Source organism: Octopus bimaculoides, chromosome 15, assembly GCF_046866305.1.
Source record: "Octopus bimaculoides isolate indiv1 chromosome 15, ASM4686630v1, whole genome shotgun sequence".
NCBI lineage: Eukaryota > Metazoa > Mollusca > Cephalopoda > Octopoda > Octopodidae > Octopus > Octopus bimaculoides.
The window spans coordinates 25940519-25958640 of record NC_142942.1 but is presented as its reverse complement, the minus strand read 5'-3'; the positions used below and the strand labels follow the sequence as shown (position 1 = coordinate 25958640).

Here is an 18122-nt window from a genome sequence, read left to right as displayed (position 1 = left end):
CTTTTAAAAAACAGAAATAACAAAACTAAAAATGTTAAAGCATATAATCATCCGTTTAATTCTGATACTCCCATCCGCATAAAATTCTTTATCATTGAGAAAGATAATCATAGTCAATTAAAAAAAATCATATCCGAAAGACGTTGGCCCTTGGTTGAGAGATATATTATACTCACTTTACCAGGAGCTAATAAAGGATACACCATTAACTACAATTGAAGGCAATGTGACATTTTATGCTTTCGTTTAACTTAGGATGTATAAATTTCGCGGCCTGGGGTCGGATTGGAAACAAAGACGTTTCCTTATCGATCTCAGGTCGCATCCTTTAGATGTAATAGTCACTACTAAGACCAGACTGAGTGGATTGCCGGCTTATTTTTTTTCACCTCACCTAAACAACTACGAGAAAGTTATTTCTCCATGTCAACCTAGAGGTGGTAGTGGTGAGAGGAGAGGAGTCGCAATTCTACTCAAGAATAAACTTTGTTGACACGAAGGGCAGGCTGGTCGTCCTTGAAGTGACGCACAGAAGTGGTAAGACTTTCAGTTTGGTAGCTGTCTGTGCCCCTTGCAGGACTAGACAGTCTGACCTTTTCAGAAGCCTAGAGAATATTCTTGGTACGTCACACACATTAGTGTTATTAGGTGACTTCAACGCAATTTGCGATGCACGCGTAGGGGAAACTCTTTCCTCAACGATCTGCTTAGTCGTTTTCAGCTGGCAGATCGATATAAACTAGATTACCTGGATGTTCCACAGTGGACGTAGTAAAATAGCAATGGGTCTTCTAGATCATACTTAGAATGATCTAGAAACGACATTGAAGTCTGGCAGCGAGAATGGCACTCAACCATCACTTCGAAGTTAAATACAAGTTTTGCATTGTCAGAGAGGAAATTAACGTTGCTGAATGGGCTCATGTGTTAGAGACGCAGTGTGTCAATAATGCCACATTAAGGTCCTTGACGGACCAGCATGAGTGCACGATGAAATGTGTAAGGTCTTTCGCGACCATTTCGCTCAGCTGTTCGGGGAGGGAGGAGACGTAGAGAGGACCTCCTCGTCGGTTTTCCGGGCCTCTCGGGGTGGGATGTGGAATGCTATGAAGGGCCAATCACAGCCGAGGAAGTGAAAGAGGCCTTGTCGACTGTGGTGGGGACAGGTCGCCGGGACGAGATAGTCTCCCTTATGAACTTTATTATAGTATGCTAGACTTGTTTGGGTACCTACTAGCATGCGTCTACACCAACTGGCAGCAGTACGGGAGTATTCTTAAGTCTGTGAGCCATGGGGTAGTGGTGCTACTTAGAAAGGACTCAAACAAGGGGGGATGTAATTGATAATTTTAGGTCCATCACTCTGCTTAACGCAGAGTTGAAGATTTTGGCCAAAGTACTAGCAAAAAGATTGGCACGAGTCGTGGGTAGACTTGTCGGAGAGGCGCAAACCTGCGCCAACCCCGGTAGGTCTATACACGACAATCTCCATCTTAGAGAGGGTTAATAGAATTACTGGCTAGGGTAGGGCTTGGTCCATTTAGACCAATATAAAGCCTTTGATAGGGTAGACCATCAGTATCCGGCGGCGGTCCTCGCAACGGGCAGATTTAGCCCAACCTTTCGCGGATGGATCAACGCTTTATATAGCAACATCAAGTCGGTCGTTCGGGTGAACGGTTTCTTCTCGGAGCCGTTCTGCATCAGGCGCTCGGTCCGTCAAGGATGTCCACTCTTGCCTCTGCTGTATGTCTTGGCAAAAATTAACCGGGATTGAAATAAGTTGGTCAGCTTGCAGCTCGGCACTTGGATAGGCAACTCGATGCCATCCAACAGGGTCGTCGGACGCTGGACAGTCAGGCTGGTAAAAATACTAGGATTCTGGTTCGGTCCAGATCTTCAGATAGAGAAGAAGTGGAGCGAGGTCACGAACAGGGTGGCTCTCCTAACTCAGACTAGATCAGAACGGATGCTATCCTTGAAAGGGAGGGCGGAGGTTGCAAATAAATTTATCGCATCTGTAATCATCTACCGACTAACCGTCGTGCCTTGCCCAAATTCGTGGCTGAGCATGTTGGAACGAATGCTCTTTCACTTCTTGTGGAAGGGCAGAGGACCTCTTGTAAGGCGCTCTATCTGCTGCCAACAACCGCTGAAGGGTGAGTTAGGGATCCCGTGGCTAAAAATGTGCAGGCGTACGCTGAGGCTGAGGCATCTCTGGCTCTATCTGGACGGTGAGTGGGTGTGGTCTCCGTTCATCAAATTGATACTTTCCAGGTTCACTTCTTTCGGTGAACTGGAACCGGGGATCAAGTATAGACCAAGTCAGACACTCGTACTTCTCTCCCGGAGAGTAATGCCGGCAGCGGAGGTTCCACCTCAGCACTCTATAGAGGGTTGGTAGAGACGAAGTGTGACAACGGACTAGGGGACAACTCTGGGCTTGGGTGATAGTCAACATGCCAGTTTGTACCGGAGAACATTCGGGCCAGGGCTCTTGGAACTGTGGGTTTGATGTCGAACAATTGCTGTTACAACTAGGAAGAGTACAACTGCTAACCGTGTCGATAGTTAAGATTGTTCCACCGCCTTCCCTAAACAGAGAAGGGCAGGCTTGTTTCCTAGCTGTAGTGGCTACAGCAAAAGAGGTAGTGTGGAAGACACGTGTGAACGGTATCATGACATACACCTTCATCTCCGGCCTTGCTTTAGTAAGCTTCTTTTTCTTCTACCTTAGAAGGAAAGTAAGTCTGCCACGAAGTAAGTATGAAAAGAGATGGAAGAAAGTTGCGCGAATGTTGGGAGTGAAAGGACCTAATTAAACGAGAGCACAAAGGGTTACCAATCGGTTCAGTGAATGGATGTGGTTCGTGGGGTCGCTCGCTCCTTATTTTCATTCGCTGTATGATATACTATCGTCATAAATTTGTAATCTTTCTGTACATCATGCCATATCATTCGAGTTTTGTTCCCGACCCCTGTTTGTCCTTGTGCTGTCTCTTCTCTGTTTAACTTTGTATAGTTTATGCAAAATAAATTCGTAATTTGGACGCATCAGGTATGACCCGATTGTCAGCAGCGCAGAGAGAACAAGCTATCGACCGATTGCAAGTAGGGCAGCATGCCCTGGTTGTTGTGAATGCTTACAATGTCCATGTCAGCACCATCGATCGCCTGCAACAGCCGTACAACAACAACAGCACTGCAGACCGTGCCCGCAGAGGGCACCCTCGGGTGACCACGCTCAGGCAGGACCGCTTCATCCACCTGCAACATCTCCGTGATCGCTTCAGACTGACCAGCGTGACAGCTCACGAGACCATTGGCACTGGACAGCGACCCATCAGCGACGACACGGTATGACGTCGACTACCCGCCAACAACCTGCGTTGCCGTCGTCCTGCGCGAGGGTTTGTCCTCTCCGCCCGCCACCGTCAGGCGCGAATGCAGTGAACAACACAGCACCGACATTGGCGGCATTAACAATAGAAGTTGATAGTCTTTTCTAACGAGAGCCAAATCTGCATTTCTAACTCGGATGGCAGAATGAGGGTATGGTGTAGGAGGGTTGAACCCTACAGAGACGCATGCAGCATGGAGAGCCACCCATGGAGTGGCCAAAGCATCATGGGGTGCTATTGGCCTGAATCAGAGAATTGGGCCCTATGTGTTACAAAATGTTGGTGCAAGCAGAGGGAATGGCATCACAGCGTAGCACTAAATCGACCAGATCCTAAGGCCTCATATCGTACCCTTCTTCGCGCGTCAACATAGCTACATATTCAAGCAGGACAATGCTCCCTCCCACACGTCAGTACAGCATCAGAACCATGCCGTGGCCGGCTCTCAGCCCGGATTTGAACCCAATTGAATACCTGTGGGATGAAATCCAGAGACAGCTGAACCAGGTGATCACAAGTCCGACAACTCATGTGGATCTGGAAGCAGCTTTCCTCAGGGTGTGGGCACAGATGCCAATGGCTTTTGCGAACCGCCTCATGCACTCCCTGTACCGACTGTGTAGGGCCGTTTTGAACACCCAAGGAGCGCATACACGGTATTGAACATGTCACGCCTACAATCTCGATGTGCTGTATCAGCCCACTAGCAGAACACATGACAGCGACCCATAGACTGTGGTCAAAGTAATCCAAGAAATTGACTTTATCAGATTTAGCAAAATTCATTTCTGACATAATGAAATTAAAACGTATTTCACAGTCACATACGTCTCACGTTTCTTTCGCAGTTCAGTGTATTTCATATTTATTGATATTAAGATTAAATTGTGAAAGTATATTTTGCATTTCGTGGGAGCTGCTTAATTTATCCTTTGAACAAATAAACGTTGCATATTCATTAACACATCTAAAGTCTGTCATATAACCTGTTCGGTTAAAAAGAATACCCGATTAGGATTTGAACTTCCTTATTATCGTACTGATACTTACATTGGATAATAGAGTGAAAGGACGGAATTTTGAGTAGCGTCAGTTTCAAATGAAACCTCCAAAACTGGATATTTGATGTTAATTAGAAAAAGACATAAATAATTCTAGAAGGAAATATTCAATGTTACAAAGGTTTAATTATGGCGTTCATCAAATTTGAAGTCTGATATCCATAAAATCCCTTGATATTGATCGGTTTATGCAATCATAATCATAATCGTACTCTCTCTGTCTCTCATACACACACACGCACGCACACACACACACACACACACATACACACACGCACACAAATATATATTAAATCACACACATATAATGGGTAAGAATACGCCAAAAACGTGTATAATAGATACAGCTAATTAGTGCTGAGACCGAACTAGATACTTAAGGTCCTAAGTCAAAGGAAGACGGACGGAAATCAAGCAAATACGAGTTGGCTACAAGCAATGTATCGGTCGAGTTAATTAAAGTATAATAAAATAATAGAGGGATAGGCTGTTGTTAATGACATCAAGGCATTTATAAAATAGGTGTAAAGAAGTGAGTAAAAATATAATTAAGCAGAAAAACAAGAAAATCAAGAAGGCGAGAGTTCATCATAGTTCTTAATAGAAATGCGGATATCCAGAAAGCTCTAATATCACAGATAAAAGAGAGCAGGATCCCAATAATCCTCCATAGCAGTTATTCATAGATACATCGGTAGATATTAGAAGAGTGCATATTCGAACTTCATAAATAAGAGACAGGAGGATACAGCTAATACTTTACAGCTGTTTCTGGGTTTTGGTGCTTAGTAAGTGCAGAATTTTTTATGGTGCTCAGTATTTGTGTAATTCACGTACATATATGTATGAAGTAAGTTGGTGTTAACGAATGTATATACAACACAAATTTAAATTCCATTAACAATCACTTTGTTATCAGAAGGAAATAACGGTAATCGATAGAGGGCTTAGAAATAAGAGCAAGATCAAAATTGTGTTAGAAGTGAGAGAAGGAGTCCATGAAGGGATATATCAAAGAACAAGAAAAAGTAAAAGGAGAAAGGACTCAAGTTGATTCAGAGACACGGAGGCGTCGCTTTCATAGCAATAAGTTGCTAATAAGACAATAAAGTAAACTCGAAGAGCGTATGCAACCAGGAAAATGTGTGGTGATGTTAATTCAAAGAAGACTAAAAGCAATAAAGAGAAAATATATGAATTGATAAGAAGAACTGATCAGTCTCCTGATAAGCGCGAGTCTGCTCGTATGGATAGCTACTAAGACGTTGCAAATCATTTAAGTACGCAAAGGAGCGACGGTCTCAGTAGAATACTGGGTTAACTTTGATCAGTATATAAAGTGAAAGTAGTTATGCTGATTATGAATGTCAACAACAGGGCCGTGGAAAATATATCATAGGAACGTCCTATTTGGCAAAAAACGTATGTAGTATGTTCACATTTGCATTGTATTACGTTGAAAATCTATTAACATTATTGCACATAAAAATGTAAAACGGCAAGAAATGGAAAAATTCCAATGATATGCGGTTATCCAAATTTTTTGAGAAAAATAAATACAATGCAGTTAACAGAATTCCGATCATGAGTGCTCAGTTGGTCAATCAACTGCAATACCTGTCATTAAATTAACGGGTAGGTGTTTCAGCTGTTGACTATTCCATAGACAGGTATGCCCTTAACGTGACACAGTGTGACAAAGCTGGACCTTTGCATTACATAACCAATGCACCCGACGGGTTTCTCTACACTTTCCGTCCAGAAGGTATAGGTCGACGCGATGCTATGGAAAATGACTTTTACTAAAGATACCAAGCAGCAGAATCGAAATTAGAGCCTCATGATTACAAAGCAAATTTCTGAAGCATTTGACCAGGCAGCGCCTACACACACACACACACATACACATAACAGCACACACTCATGCGCGCGCGCACACACACACACACACACACACACACACACACACGTAATTTTTTTTCAATTCTTGTAAATCCTTAATGACTTACAATTATCAACGTCCTGCGCTGATGTATTGTAGCAAATTACAGAAGCAGCATTATCGTAACAACGTCCCCAAAGTCTTCTTGTATGTTTGCAATCCTGAAGGATTTTTTCGTTACCAGTACAGTTGATATTTTCCACAGTGGACACTGCATGGGAATCTCTGTTACCAAGTGTAGAACAGCACATGCTTTTGCCATCAACAAAACCAAGTTGAGTGCAAACTACACGAGCATCCATATCATCCCACATCGAATCACAGACCATAAACCATTCTTCGTTAATTCTCATCATAACGATTCCAGCATTAATTCCGCTGCGAGATTCCAAGCGCACTGCAATAGAGGAAAGTAAGAATTTTGTGGAAATCTCTCTGATTAAAAGAATTACATGAATTCGTATTTTCAGACATAATTCTAGAAAAATGTATAGATACAAATACATAATAACCACAGTTTTCCATCTAAGAAATGGTTTTTAAATCATTACAAACACGGTTGCCATTCAAGCTGCTGTTAATGCAGTGCTTCGCATCGATAGTTCCGAATTTAATTCGTTAGATAGTTGTTTCAATGAAGCCCAGTATAGTATTCCTATAGCTATGGTTTATATCATAGCAAATCTTCGTAAATAGTAATGAGATAATTACTTTGTAAAATGTGTGTATGTGTGTGTACGTGTGTGTGTGTACGTGTGTGTTTGTGTATGTGTGTGTGTGTGTGTGCGTGCGCACATTAACATGTTACCAATACATGGTGTGGAGTATGTTGTTTATTGAAACCGATTCCTTTTCCCTGCAACTATTGTTTAACATCCCTGTAACCATAAGGCAGTATTTTGGGATTGTCTTATATACATTGAAGCAGCTTCATTTTGTGTTATTACTATAAATTTTATAGTACGGTCTCCGAATGACATATTAAAGCACTGGGTATGGTTATCGTTATTTTGTTTACCAATTCATTGGTGGTACTCCTTTTATTGGTTGGCGTGTGTATCATTACATGATTGCCATTTGTCTTTATATTCATGTCATATTTTCATTGTCATGGAGGTAAACTATAGTGCCCAGATGTTCAGCTTCCTCAGTGCACAAGAGCAGTGGATAAATTTGAAAGTCTCGAGAGTTTCGAGAAGAAACCAGAGCTGAATTAACCACCAACTACAGATCAGAGATGGGTCTAATTCGACACGGACTTGAATATCATCCTGGACAACATTCTGAAGGTTGACGCAACCAGGAAGACATGAACCATTGTGCAAGTGGTATACCAGGCATTCCAAGATACTTTTGGTGTGAGGGAAAACAAAAGCAACGAGCAGATCGCCCACTAGTAGGAGGCAGCGTCAGATGGCTGGATTCAGGAAAGAGCTAAGCAGCTGAAGCAAAGCTGAAAAAAAGCAAATGATAAAAATAAAGTAGCTTTAAACCATCTTAGCATGCAAGAAACCTGCTCGGCAGAGCAGAATTACTTCGGAAAAAGCAGAAAGAGAAGCGGAGGCAAAGGAAGGCCTTTTTAAAGAACTCCTTCCAGTTCACAGCTGACTTTGGTAAAGTCAATACGTGGAAGATTAATATGCATTAAAGAAGAGGTGGAGAGCAGAGTAACACTATTTGCTCCCGTTCCTTCACAATTTGCCACATAACTATTTTTCACTTCGGAAATTTAACCCATCCTTCCTCAATGTTAACTCAGGTCCCAGACTAAACTTATTCACTAACATCTCACCCTGAATAGACGACTAAAACTGCTTAAACTATGCATTCAGTAATACACTATCCAAATTCTTTTAATTCTAAAGATTCATACACAAGTACATAATAAAAAATAATTAGCTGTATTAACCTGATGAGTTGAAGCATTGTACTGCTGCATCTTCATTGTGATTACAATTATGGTTCATCCAGCCATTATGTGGACATTGATAAAAGTGACTCTCCTTGCCTGAGCAAAGCACATTATCGATGAAAATAGGTCCAGTACCTTCTCCATATGCAGCATCTCGAAGACCCTGTAGGTGATTATATATATATATATATGTTTATTTAATTGTGTGTGTGTGTGTGAGCACACACACGTGCGCACACTCATACATACATCCATCATATAACAACAACAACAACAACAACAACAACAACAACAATTTATGTTTTCATGAACAAAAATGGTATTCAATACGTTGTGTAGAAAAAGTCTATTATAATAGAACAAATGACTAATATTTAATGACTTAGTTTCATACTAAATATCAATGTTATCTGTATGATGTGATTCAAGGGAAGACTTTGTCTCAAACTGATATTTTATTGATGGTGTTTTTTTTTTCTTTTTATCTATTACAGGGTATTGTTGATATCTACGATATATATTGAGTCAAAATGAAGTGACAATAGAGTTAGATGTGTGGCAGAAGCATAATTAAACATACACACGCGTATATATACGTCCATATACATACGTATAGGTATGCATGTATGTATGTAGGTATGTAGGTATGTATGTGGTATTTATTGTGTGGAAAAACATGTGAAATGTAGTTCAATGGATTTATATATTAGATCTACTTTTATTGTCCTCCATTGCGTTTTTATTCCATTATATATATATATATATATATATATATATATATATATATATATATATATATATATATATATATATATATATATATATATATATATATGTATGTGTTTGTGTGTGTGTGTGTGTGTGTGTTTACAGGGTGTGAAAGATATTTGAGGACAGATTTATGTTTATAAAAGACAGATACATAATAACGGATAAAAACTTTATTTATCAAAAAATGTTATGAAGATAAAAATAAACTTTCTTTTCTATAATGTTATTCAATAAGGTCACCTTCAGCTTCAACAACTGCTTCTACACGAGATCTAAATCCTCTCCATGCTCGAATCAAGTGGTCCTGGTTCATTTTGGACATTACTCTGACTATGGCAGCTAGCAAAGTATCTTTGGTGTTATGGGCGTGTCCATTGACCTCTCTCTCAACAATGTTCCACTGTAATAGACCAATGGATTGAGATCTGGGGAATTAGGAGGCCAAATGTTAGGGGTTATGTGATCATGAACATTTTCAGCCATCTATTCCTGAATTACTAGAGTCATGTTTGATAGTGCAGAGTCTTACTGAAACACATATGACCTCCCGTTGCTTACAGTCTATCCAGGGTTTAATTATTTCCAGGACCTCAATGTAGGCGGCAGAGATAACTCTAAGGCCTTGTTGAAAGAAGTAAGGAAGCATCACATGTCCTTCATTGCTGACAACCCCTAAAACCATGACACTTGCAGGAAATTTTGTATGCATAACACTCAGAACTTCGGAAGTGCATGTATATAAACATCTGTCATTTCTTCTGTTAACTTTTTTTATCTTTGTCGAAGTTTTTCTCGTTTGCGAACAACGAAATCAAATCTTCTTCTGGATTTCTCAGTTTGTTTAAGAGTCTTTTAGATCAGAGTGTAGCGATTTTCTTTTGCCTTTTCTGACAAATTGACCTTTCCTCATCATATAAGACTTATATGTCTTCGTGGACAACATTTCTGACTGTTCCTTCTGACATGTGGAGATCTTTTGCGTTTGACGTCATGGACTTTCTGGGATTGTAATCAATGGTCTGTTGAACTTGCTTGATAAATTCATGTGTTCTGATGATTTCAGGGCGTTTAAGATGCTTTAAATGCTTTGATACTGGTGATACATTTCCATCTTCAGTATGTAGCACCTTACGAAAGATCTGGCAACTTTTAAAAATCGAGATATTTCTAAATGGCTATGCTCAGCTTTTATAACCACAATAACAGCATGCCTCTTCATTTCTTGAGTAAGCTGAGGTTCTGCCATTATTATTTTCTGAAGCAAAGATTATACAGATTTAGCAAAAATTGCAGCAACCCCCCCCCCCCCCACCCAATGTTCTGAAATACCGTACGCACCCTGTATATTTACAGACGACATAGAAACCCTTTGTTTCGGATCGAACTGGATGGCAAACAAAAGTGTGGAGTGAAAGCGTTTGAAGAGGCCAGGAAAACGCATGCAAGACTCAAGAGAGATTTCAAGAATAATGTTACGATCAAGAAGACGGATCACAATGACCTTTTTGTGTGCACAGTTTGTGACAGACCATGCCTTTCTTTCACTGGCTGCTTCGATACAGTAGGAAACTTTGGGCCACCGACTTTGAAGCTAATATTTTCCTTCATTTTTCCTTTCCTTAGGGAGAGGTTCCTAGATTTCTTGGATTTGAAAGCCAATCCACACCAGACCATCAACTCGTCCAGTTGGATGAGTAGATTCCAGGTTTCTGACTCCTTTGATGATGCAAGGATAGTAGTGTCGTCCATGTAGGTTTTCAGGGGTGGCACCTTACATCCACTGCCAAGGTCTGCCACACTTGCTTTGCTTTCTACTGCCCTAAGAATTACCTGCATTATCATCACGAAGAGTATTGGTAACATTGCACAACCTATCCCAATTCCAATCTCCAATCTAGCCCAGGCAGTTGTGTATCTCTTGGGGCTGAACTGCTTCTGAAATCCCGAGAAGTGGAATCAAGCATTTCGCGCATTGCTTCCGGTACATGATACATCTGGAGTGTCAGCTGAATCATCTGATGTGAAACAGAGCCATACGCGTTTTTTAGATCTAACCAATTACATCAAGGCCAGTCTTATTCTCTCTTGCTTTCTGAATAGATTCTCAGATCATGTTCCCATGTTCAAGGCATACAACTATCCCTGGCACACCACCCTTCTCAAAAGACGTGTCTACATAGCCATTATGGAGTAGATAATTGATTAGTCTGAGAGCCATTATCAAGAAGAATATTTTCCATTCGACATTCAGGAGTGAAATTAATCGGAATTGGTTGATTCCTTGTGTCTTGTTTCTTTGGTATGTACAATCCATTTTCCTTCATCCAATTCTTCCAAACCAGTGTGAATCTTGCATGCAACCATTTCAGAATATTTGGGCATTTCTTATACAGGAACTTATTTGTTCCTTGTCTTATTGACAACTTTCCTTACTTCAGCACGTGTTGGAGGTTTGTTGAATTCCACCCCAGGACGACTTGGCCACACTAAGTTTGTATTATGGTCAAGTGGTTGTTGTCGTTTAGGGTCGGAATACGTCTTCTCAGGTGAGCTTCAAGAGACTTTTTCTCAATGTCTAGTACATCTGACCGTGGTCGATCAAAGAGGCTCCTAGCGTGTTTGAGCGGCTCATTGAAGAACCGGTCCTGCTCTTTTTCCGGTATAAATCTACTTTTCCTCAAGTAGTCTGCACTGCTGAGGGCGCTGTGCTGTTTTTCTTCAGGTCTTTGCGAATCTGCAACAAAACTTCTTTCTCCTCGGGACTTGAAGTCTGCAGTTGTTTCTTCAGGCATCTCTTTCTATATCCTCTGGATCCCATCTCCCTTTGCTGCTTATTCTTTCCGGTCGGTTTCTTGCTCTTCGCTTCTTTAACACCAAAGTACTGTCTGCTAATACTGTATATTATTTCGCCCCAAGCCTCTGGGTGCTTGTCATACTTCTAGGTACCCAGGGTTTTGTATTAAGCCTTGCAGATTTCCTTGTAAAGTGGATCCCAAGCCCGTTCACTGCTCGCTGGAAGGAATTTGAATCATGGACACTGTTTGTGCTTCTTGGGACTGTATTCCCATAGTAAACTCATTTGCACTCTGGTTTGCAACCTGGCTTTGGCCTTATCTGCATTTTTAGTGCACTGCTCATGAATTACTGTTTTGGTGGTACGTTTAATTTTTGTCCGATGAATCTTCATTCCCTTTTCAGAGGCGAATCTCCGACCACAGATAAATTAGAAGCCTGGTGTTCGTTCTGACCTCGTGGTCTTTAGTACATTCCGAGTAGTTTCCTCTTTCAATCCTTTGGACCCATCATTCGAGCGAAACGGGACACTTCCACAAAAAAAAAAAAAAATGGACGAGCTCTCCCTCTCAAAACAGATATCAACAGACTCAGAAATATATATGTGTGTGTGTGTGAGAGTGTGTATGTGTGTGTATGTATATATATGCATATGTATAAATGTATGAATGTGCATGCGTGTGTGTGTGTGTGTGTGTGTGTGTGTGTGTGTGTGTGTGTGTGTGTGTGAATAGAATACATACTTGTGTGTATGAATATACAAATATATTTGTATGTTTGCACACGCCATTTTATCCTGCCGAGAATTCTGTCTGTTTAAGGGGCAGAATACGCGTAGCACTTCAATTAAAAAAGTTTTATCGAACATTCCACTTTCCAGAAATAATTTTAATCCATTCTATATTAAAAAGAACATACCATATTTGATATCATTTTTTTTTATAAATAGCTTGCATGAAACTCTCGGCCCTTGGGTCACATTTGAAGCTTTCTGTCAATTAAAAATTAGTCTATATTATTTTATACATCGCTAATAATTAATTTTTAATAAGCCTGCTGGCTATTTGAGGTATCAGTGCCTGAAAAGTCACTGTAATTCTGTACATCATTGACAGTGAGATTTGGCCGGTATGTAGCGATCGGACAGCCGTCCTGAAGATACGCAGTATGACGAAATCTGGCAGTTCTGGTGTCCATAGCAGATAATTCTCATGTACCAACTTGTGTGTGCTTTTATTCAACATACGCCTTTATGAGAGGTCGTCTAAGGCGAATATCGCAGTATTCTGCCTTCTAACAAAGCATCCACGTTAATTTGGATATAAAGATGGCTTCGGGTATTAATACTGTTTCTGTCTCATCTCAGTTATACGAAACCGGACTTGTGTTCGAAATGTCAAAAACGCTCCCTTCTTTTCAGGCATTATATTAATAACACCTTTGTTAAAAATTGTCCCTCACTTTGTCTTCTTTGTTTTGCTCACCACCTAATACATACATACATACATACATACATACATACATACATACATAGGAAGACGTGCACGACTATTATTACCCTTACAACTGAGAACGAATAATTGTTTCTAATAGTATAGGCATTACAAAAGGAATATTCCAGGGAGATAGTCTTTCTGTACTTTTCATTTTCGTACTGAATCCATAATCGTTTCTACTGCAGAAAATAAATGGTTACATGCTAGGATCTTCAACTGCTAGAAATATCAATGTAGCTCATAATTTCTTTGTAGACGACTTGAAGATTTATGCTAAAAGTGTTAACAATGCCAAAATAAAAAAAAAAAACAACTGGAATTAATAACATTTTCAGCTGATATAAGCATGGAATAAGGCCAAGAGAAATGTTCATATTTAGTGATAGAATGAGGAAAGTCAGGTCAGTCCCCCAAACCCAAAACCTGTGCATCAACGGTCTCTCTATCTGCCCCATTCCACACAAAGAATGTTACAAGCACCTGGGCATAGACAGAAATGTATCATATGAATAAAGATAGAGTGACCCGAGAATATTACACCAGACTTAGGAAAATATAGCTGTCGGAACTCTCTTCTTACAACAAAACAATATCCCACAATGCATCTGTAGTGCCAGTACTGATCTTAACATTTGAGACACTCGATTGGTCTATAGAGGAAATCCACTCCATAGATATCAAAACCCGCAAAATCCTGACAATAACTGGGAACTTCCACAGAAACAGTGATGTTGACATGCTCTACCTAAGAAGAAATGAAGGTGGTAGAGGCCTGAGATCAGTGCAGACCGTCTTCGAATCCCGTATGGTATCATTCAGGTAGCACTTGCTAAACAACAGCAGCCAAAATAAATATATTAATGCAGTCCTGAAAAGTGAGCAACATTTTAAGAGTTGGCAGTGAACTCCTCAAGAAACACTCTCTTCCTGATGATCTCCTATACAGCCCCAAAACAGCTGGGCTCTCTTATCTCAAAGATGACATGGATGGAAAGCACTCAGCATACAAAAAACGGTCATGTATTTATATGTTGCTCGGAAGCTTGAAGGAGATAGTAAAATTAACACGAAGCGCAGCCTCTCTTGGATACATGGCCACTACATCACATCACACTTTGAAGGCTATACGTTTGCAATCCAGGAACAGGAGATTGCCACAGAGTACCTGGTAAACAAGAGAGACAGTGATGCTCGTGTAATTCCAAGGTTCAACAGCATGTATAGGCTATGTCATGTTTCTGTGGAAGTCATTACTCATGTGATTAGCAGCAGTCCTAAAATGTCATCACGGTTACTATCTCTCTATGCGGCACGATGTTATCTCTAAAACAATTTACAATACCACCAGCAAAAAAGACTGTCTTGAAATAAACTTAGAAAATCCCTGCTTTGGAATACATTCATAAATACCAACTCAAGGAATACTAGTGGAATATTCCCATCAAAATTTCTGTCAAATGTAAGCACAACAGGCCAGGTGTTGTTGTTTGGGACCGAGGCACAAAGATACGTACCGTCATAGCTGCCCTGCAGATATAAATATTTCTTTGAAAATCAAAAAAAAAAAAAAGTGGATATCTTTGGAGAACTGCTTCGATACCTCAGGATTCTATATCCAGACTTTGAATTCATATTCATATCAATAATAATTGGAGCACTAGATTTTGTTAGAAAATGCTTACAGGAGAATCTGGATAAACTGGGATTTTCAGGAGAGAAATTGACCGGCTGATTCGTACATTACTAGTCCAATCTGTGAGTGAAACAGTAAAAACGTGCAAGACTTTTCTCAAGTTCCAAAAGTGAATTTGTCTGTGTTAACTACTTCCCAAAGATAGAGCCTTGTCTCCTTGTCGGAAATCAGTTCCCTTCTCAGTGGAAGATTTATAATAATAAAAAAATTGAAGAGACATACATACATACGCTTCTCTTTATCCGTTTTTTGCTGATTGTACGTTTCTCCGTCTCTCTCTCTTCTCTCTCTATTTCTATCCCTCTCCCTCTCCCTCTTCATTTTTCCCATTCCTTCCTTATTGTCTTTTTCTCCCTCTTTCTTTTCATATCTAGTTTTCCGCTTCTCTATGTCTCTACACGTGTTCTTATCTTTTCTTTTACTAAGGGCATACCTCCTCGGTTCTCAAGCCTGAATTACTACCCCTAAAGTATTACCACATAATAACGGCATTTTTTTTAGAAGTTTCTTTTGAAGTTTACCTTCCCATAAAGGTTTTGTATGCAAAATACACATCCTTTGTAACCATCTTTGCAGTGTTCATCTAAAGATTGTAAATGTACACATCTGAAGATCTGACGAACGTACGGCTATCATTCTTATATGAAGCTCGAACTTAGGTGAATTCGTTTGTATGATTGATTACTAAACCACATATATGTGTGCCTGTATGAATGCATGTAATACATACATACATACATACATACATACATACATACATACATACATACATATATGCATCTATGTATAAGCGTTAATACAGTTTATTACAGGCTGCATTCACACAGAAAACTTAATGAGCTGTTATAAACTAATATGCACATCTCTTAAAGCAGTGCGAATAAATTATATACTATCTGTAATAGCTTTATTTCTATCTTAAATTTGCTTTAAGGTATTCTGAAAACATGCTTATATATAATTAAGCATGTATAGGGAAAACAGAAGTTAGATGTTAAATGATGTGGAGAATGAGAAATGGAGGGGTAAAAATAAGACAACGAATGCTAATAGAATGGGTATATAAGTTGAAAAGTATCTACCAAATTATTGGTTTTGTCCTGTATTTATCAAAATGAACTACGAAGTCGAATTGGTTTAAAATCATAAAACGAATTTGAATTATATTCGATAGAAAAATGAGAATTATGGTTAGAACGTAATCTGCAGAAATTTTCTTGTGAGAAGAATGAAGATCTAGTGGGCTTAGTTTTAAAATTAAACTGTTTTGAAGGAAATTGAAGATTTAAATGTAAGAAGGAGAGAAAGGTTACATATACATAGGTTCATACATTAAAAAACTCACACGTATATACACCAAACTATTCAACATTAACAGAATTATATATAAATTCTGCTATAACATAATTAACAATACATGTACAGATGGATAAAGATATTCTTCATCACGAGTATTTTTAAAGCAGTGTTAATAATAATTGTCAAATAATTGCACAAGAAATTGAAAGGAGGTTTATATTGGATTATAGCGTATGTACTTACGTTTCCCCAGATATAACCCAAAGTTCGACACACCACATCAGCATCATCTTTGTCCCATAGATCATCACAAACTGTTCCCCATTCCACACCGTCACTGCTCACTTCTACACGACCAGAAGATTCATTTGGTCCATCTGCTAAGCGAACTTTAATGCCTGAAATGGAGAAAAAAGAAACGAAGTAAAAAATACATGCTCTATTTCCAGTTTGCTAAACTTTTATTTTCAAGGCCACTACACATCACGTATTGTCACAATTCATAAAAGCAATGGAGTTGAAGTTTAATAAAAAAGGAATCGAGAAATGATACACTGGGAAGCGTTCGTTTTTGTTTGACTTCGTGTCCAAGCGTGGGCTCTATCTATGCGCATTATTAAGAATGCTTAAATTAACATCAAACAGGAAAACACGTAGAAAAAGTTAGTTTAAGATCGGATAGGCCAAATTTGCTTTTGGTTTTGATCAAACGTATATTGTCAAATAAATGACGATGTACGAATAAGTGTAAAGGAAAGAGTCCTCGGGGGCATTTATATATAAGCTACGCTTACGTATCGTTGTGACCTGGAACATCAACAAACACGTCCAAGGGCATATCAATGTTGAAGAGATGTGGTATAAGTTCATTATTGTTGACGGTTATAGACATGGAGCATATGGAAAAAAGATTATCGACATAAACCAAAAGCCAGTGACTGAATACGTAGTCGAACTTTAGGAAGACTGTCATTTTGTTCTCTTTACTGTCAAGCAATCTTAATTTTCCTTATATAAATTTGACATATGAAATTAAATACGTTATAAAAAGTTCTTATGTAGATATGAGTTTTCTCATTTACAGAGTATTCTGAAATTCTGTAGACGTGTTACGAATGAAAATCACGAAAGTAGATTAATTAGTTACAGTCTTATGTTTATAAACGTATTGGTATTCAAGAATATAAAAAAAGGTCTTAATAATTCTTCTGGGTAGAATTATTTGAGAAGTTATGAAATATTCGTCACTGATAAAGTATTTGGGACGTAGTTCGCAGGAAATGCGTTCATCCAAGAATCAGAAGTCTATCTTGGGATAATTTGAATTTGAAACATCCAATTAAGAGAAAGAGTAAATACCAAGGTGATAACTGTCAGCAATTTTCAAGGAGAAAATGAGGCGGTTTCAAAAGAACTTGGTGTAAATTTTCCAAATTTATTTACATATTACATATAGGATACTATGATCTTTGTTGTAGAAATTACATTGTTAAATATAGAAAAAGACTTAGGTAAAAATTCGCCAAAGGTAATTCGAATTATTAAAGAAGAAAAGGTAGAAAAATAACTCAGGTGTCCAACAGCATAAATTGAGATAGTTAACTTAAAGGAGACCGAAACCTTTCCGCATCCCCTTCCTGCTGTGAGCGGTGTCTGGTACACTCCCGACGCCAACAAACCTGCTCAAATAGGGTTTGGGGGAAACCAGCTGTGTAGTCTTTGTGGAGTAAGAGGCACACTGGCACGCATCTTGT

At 39.2% G+C, this 18122-nt stretch overlaps 1 protein-coding gene across 2 annotated transcripts in view; it reads right to left on the bottom strand.

Annotated features, from left to right (window-relative positions):
* LOC106872843 (uncharacterized) overlaps positions 1-18122 on the bottom strand; it is a 265208-nt gene that overhangs the window by 135505 nt on the left and 111581 nt on the right. For both annotated transcript variants that reach the window (XM_014919977.3, XM_052973204.2), the window contains exons 2-4: positions 16612-16766; positions 8314-8479; positions 6472-6801 (exon numbers count right to left, since the gene is read on the bottom strand). In XM_014919977.3, the coding sequence (XP_014775463.2) occupies positions 6472-6801; positions 8314-8479; positions 16612-16766 (651 nt within the window). The remainder of the gene's footprint in view (positions 1-6471; positions 6802-8313; positions 8480-16611; positions 16767-18122) is intronic.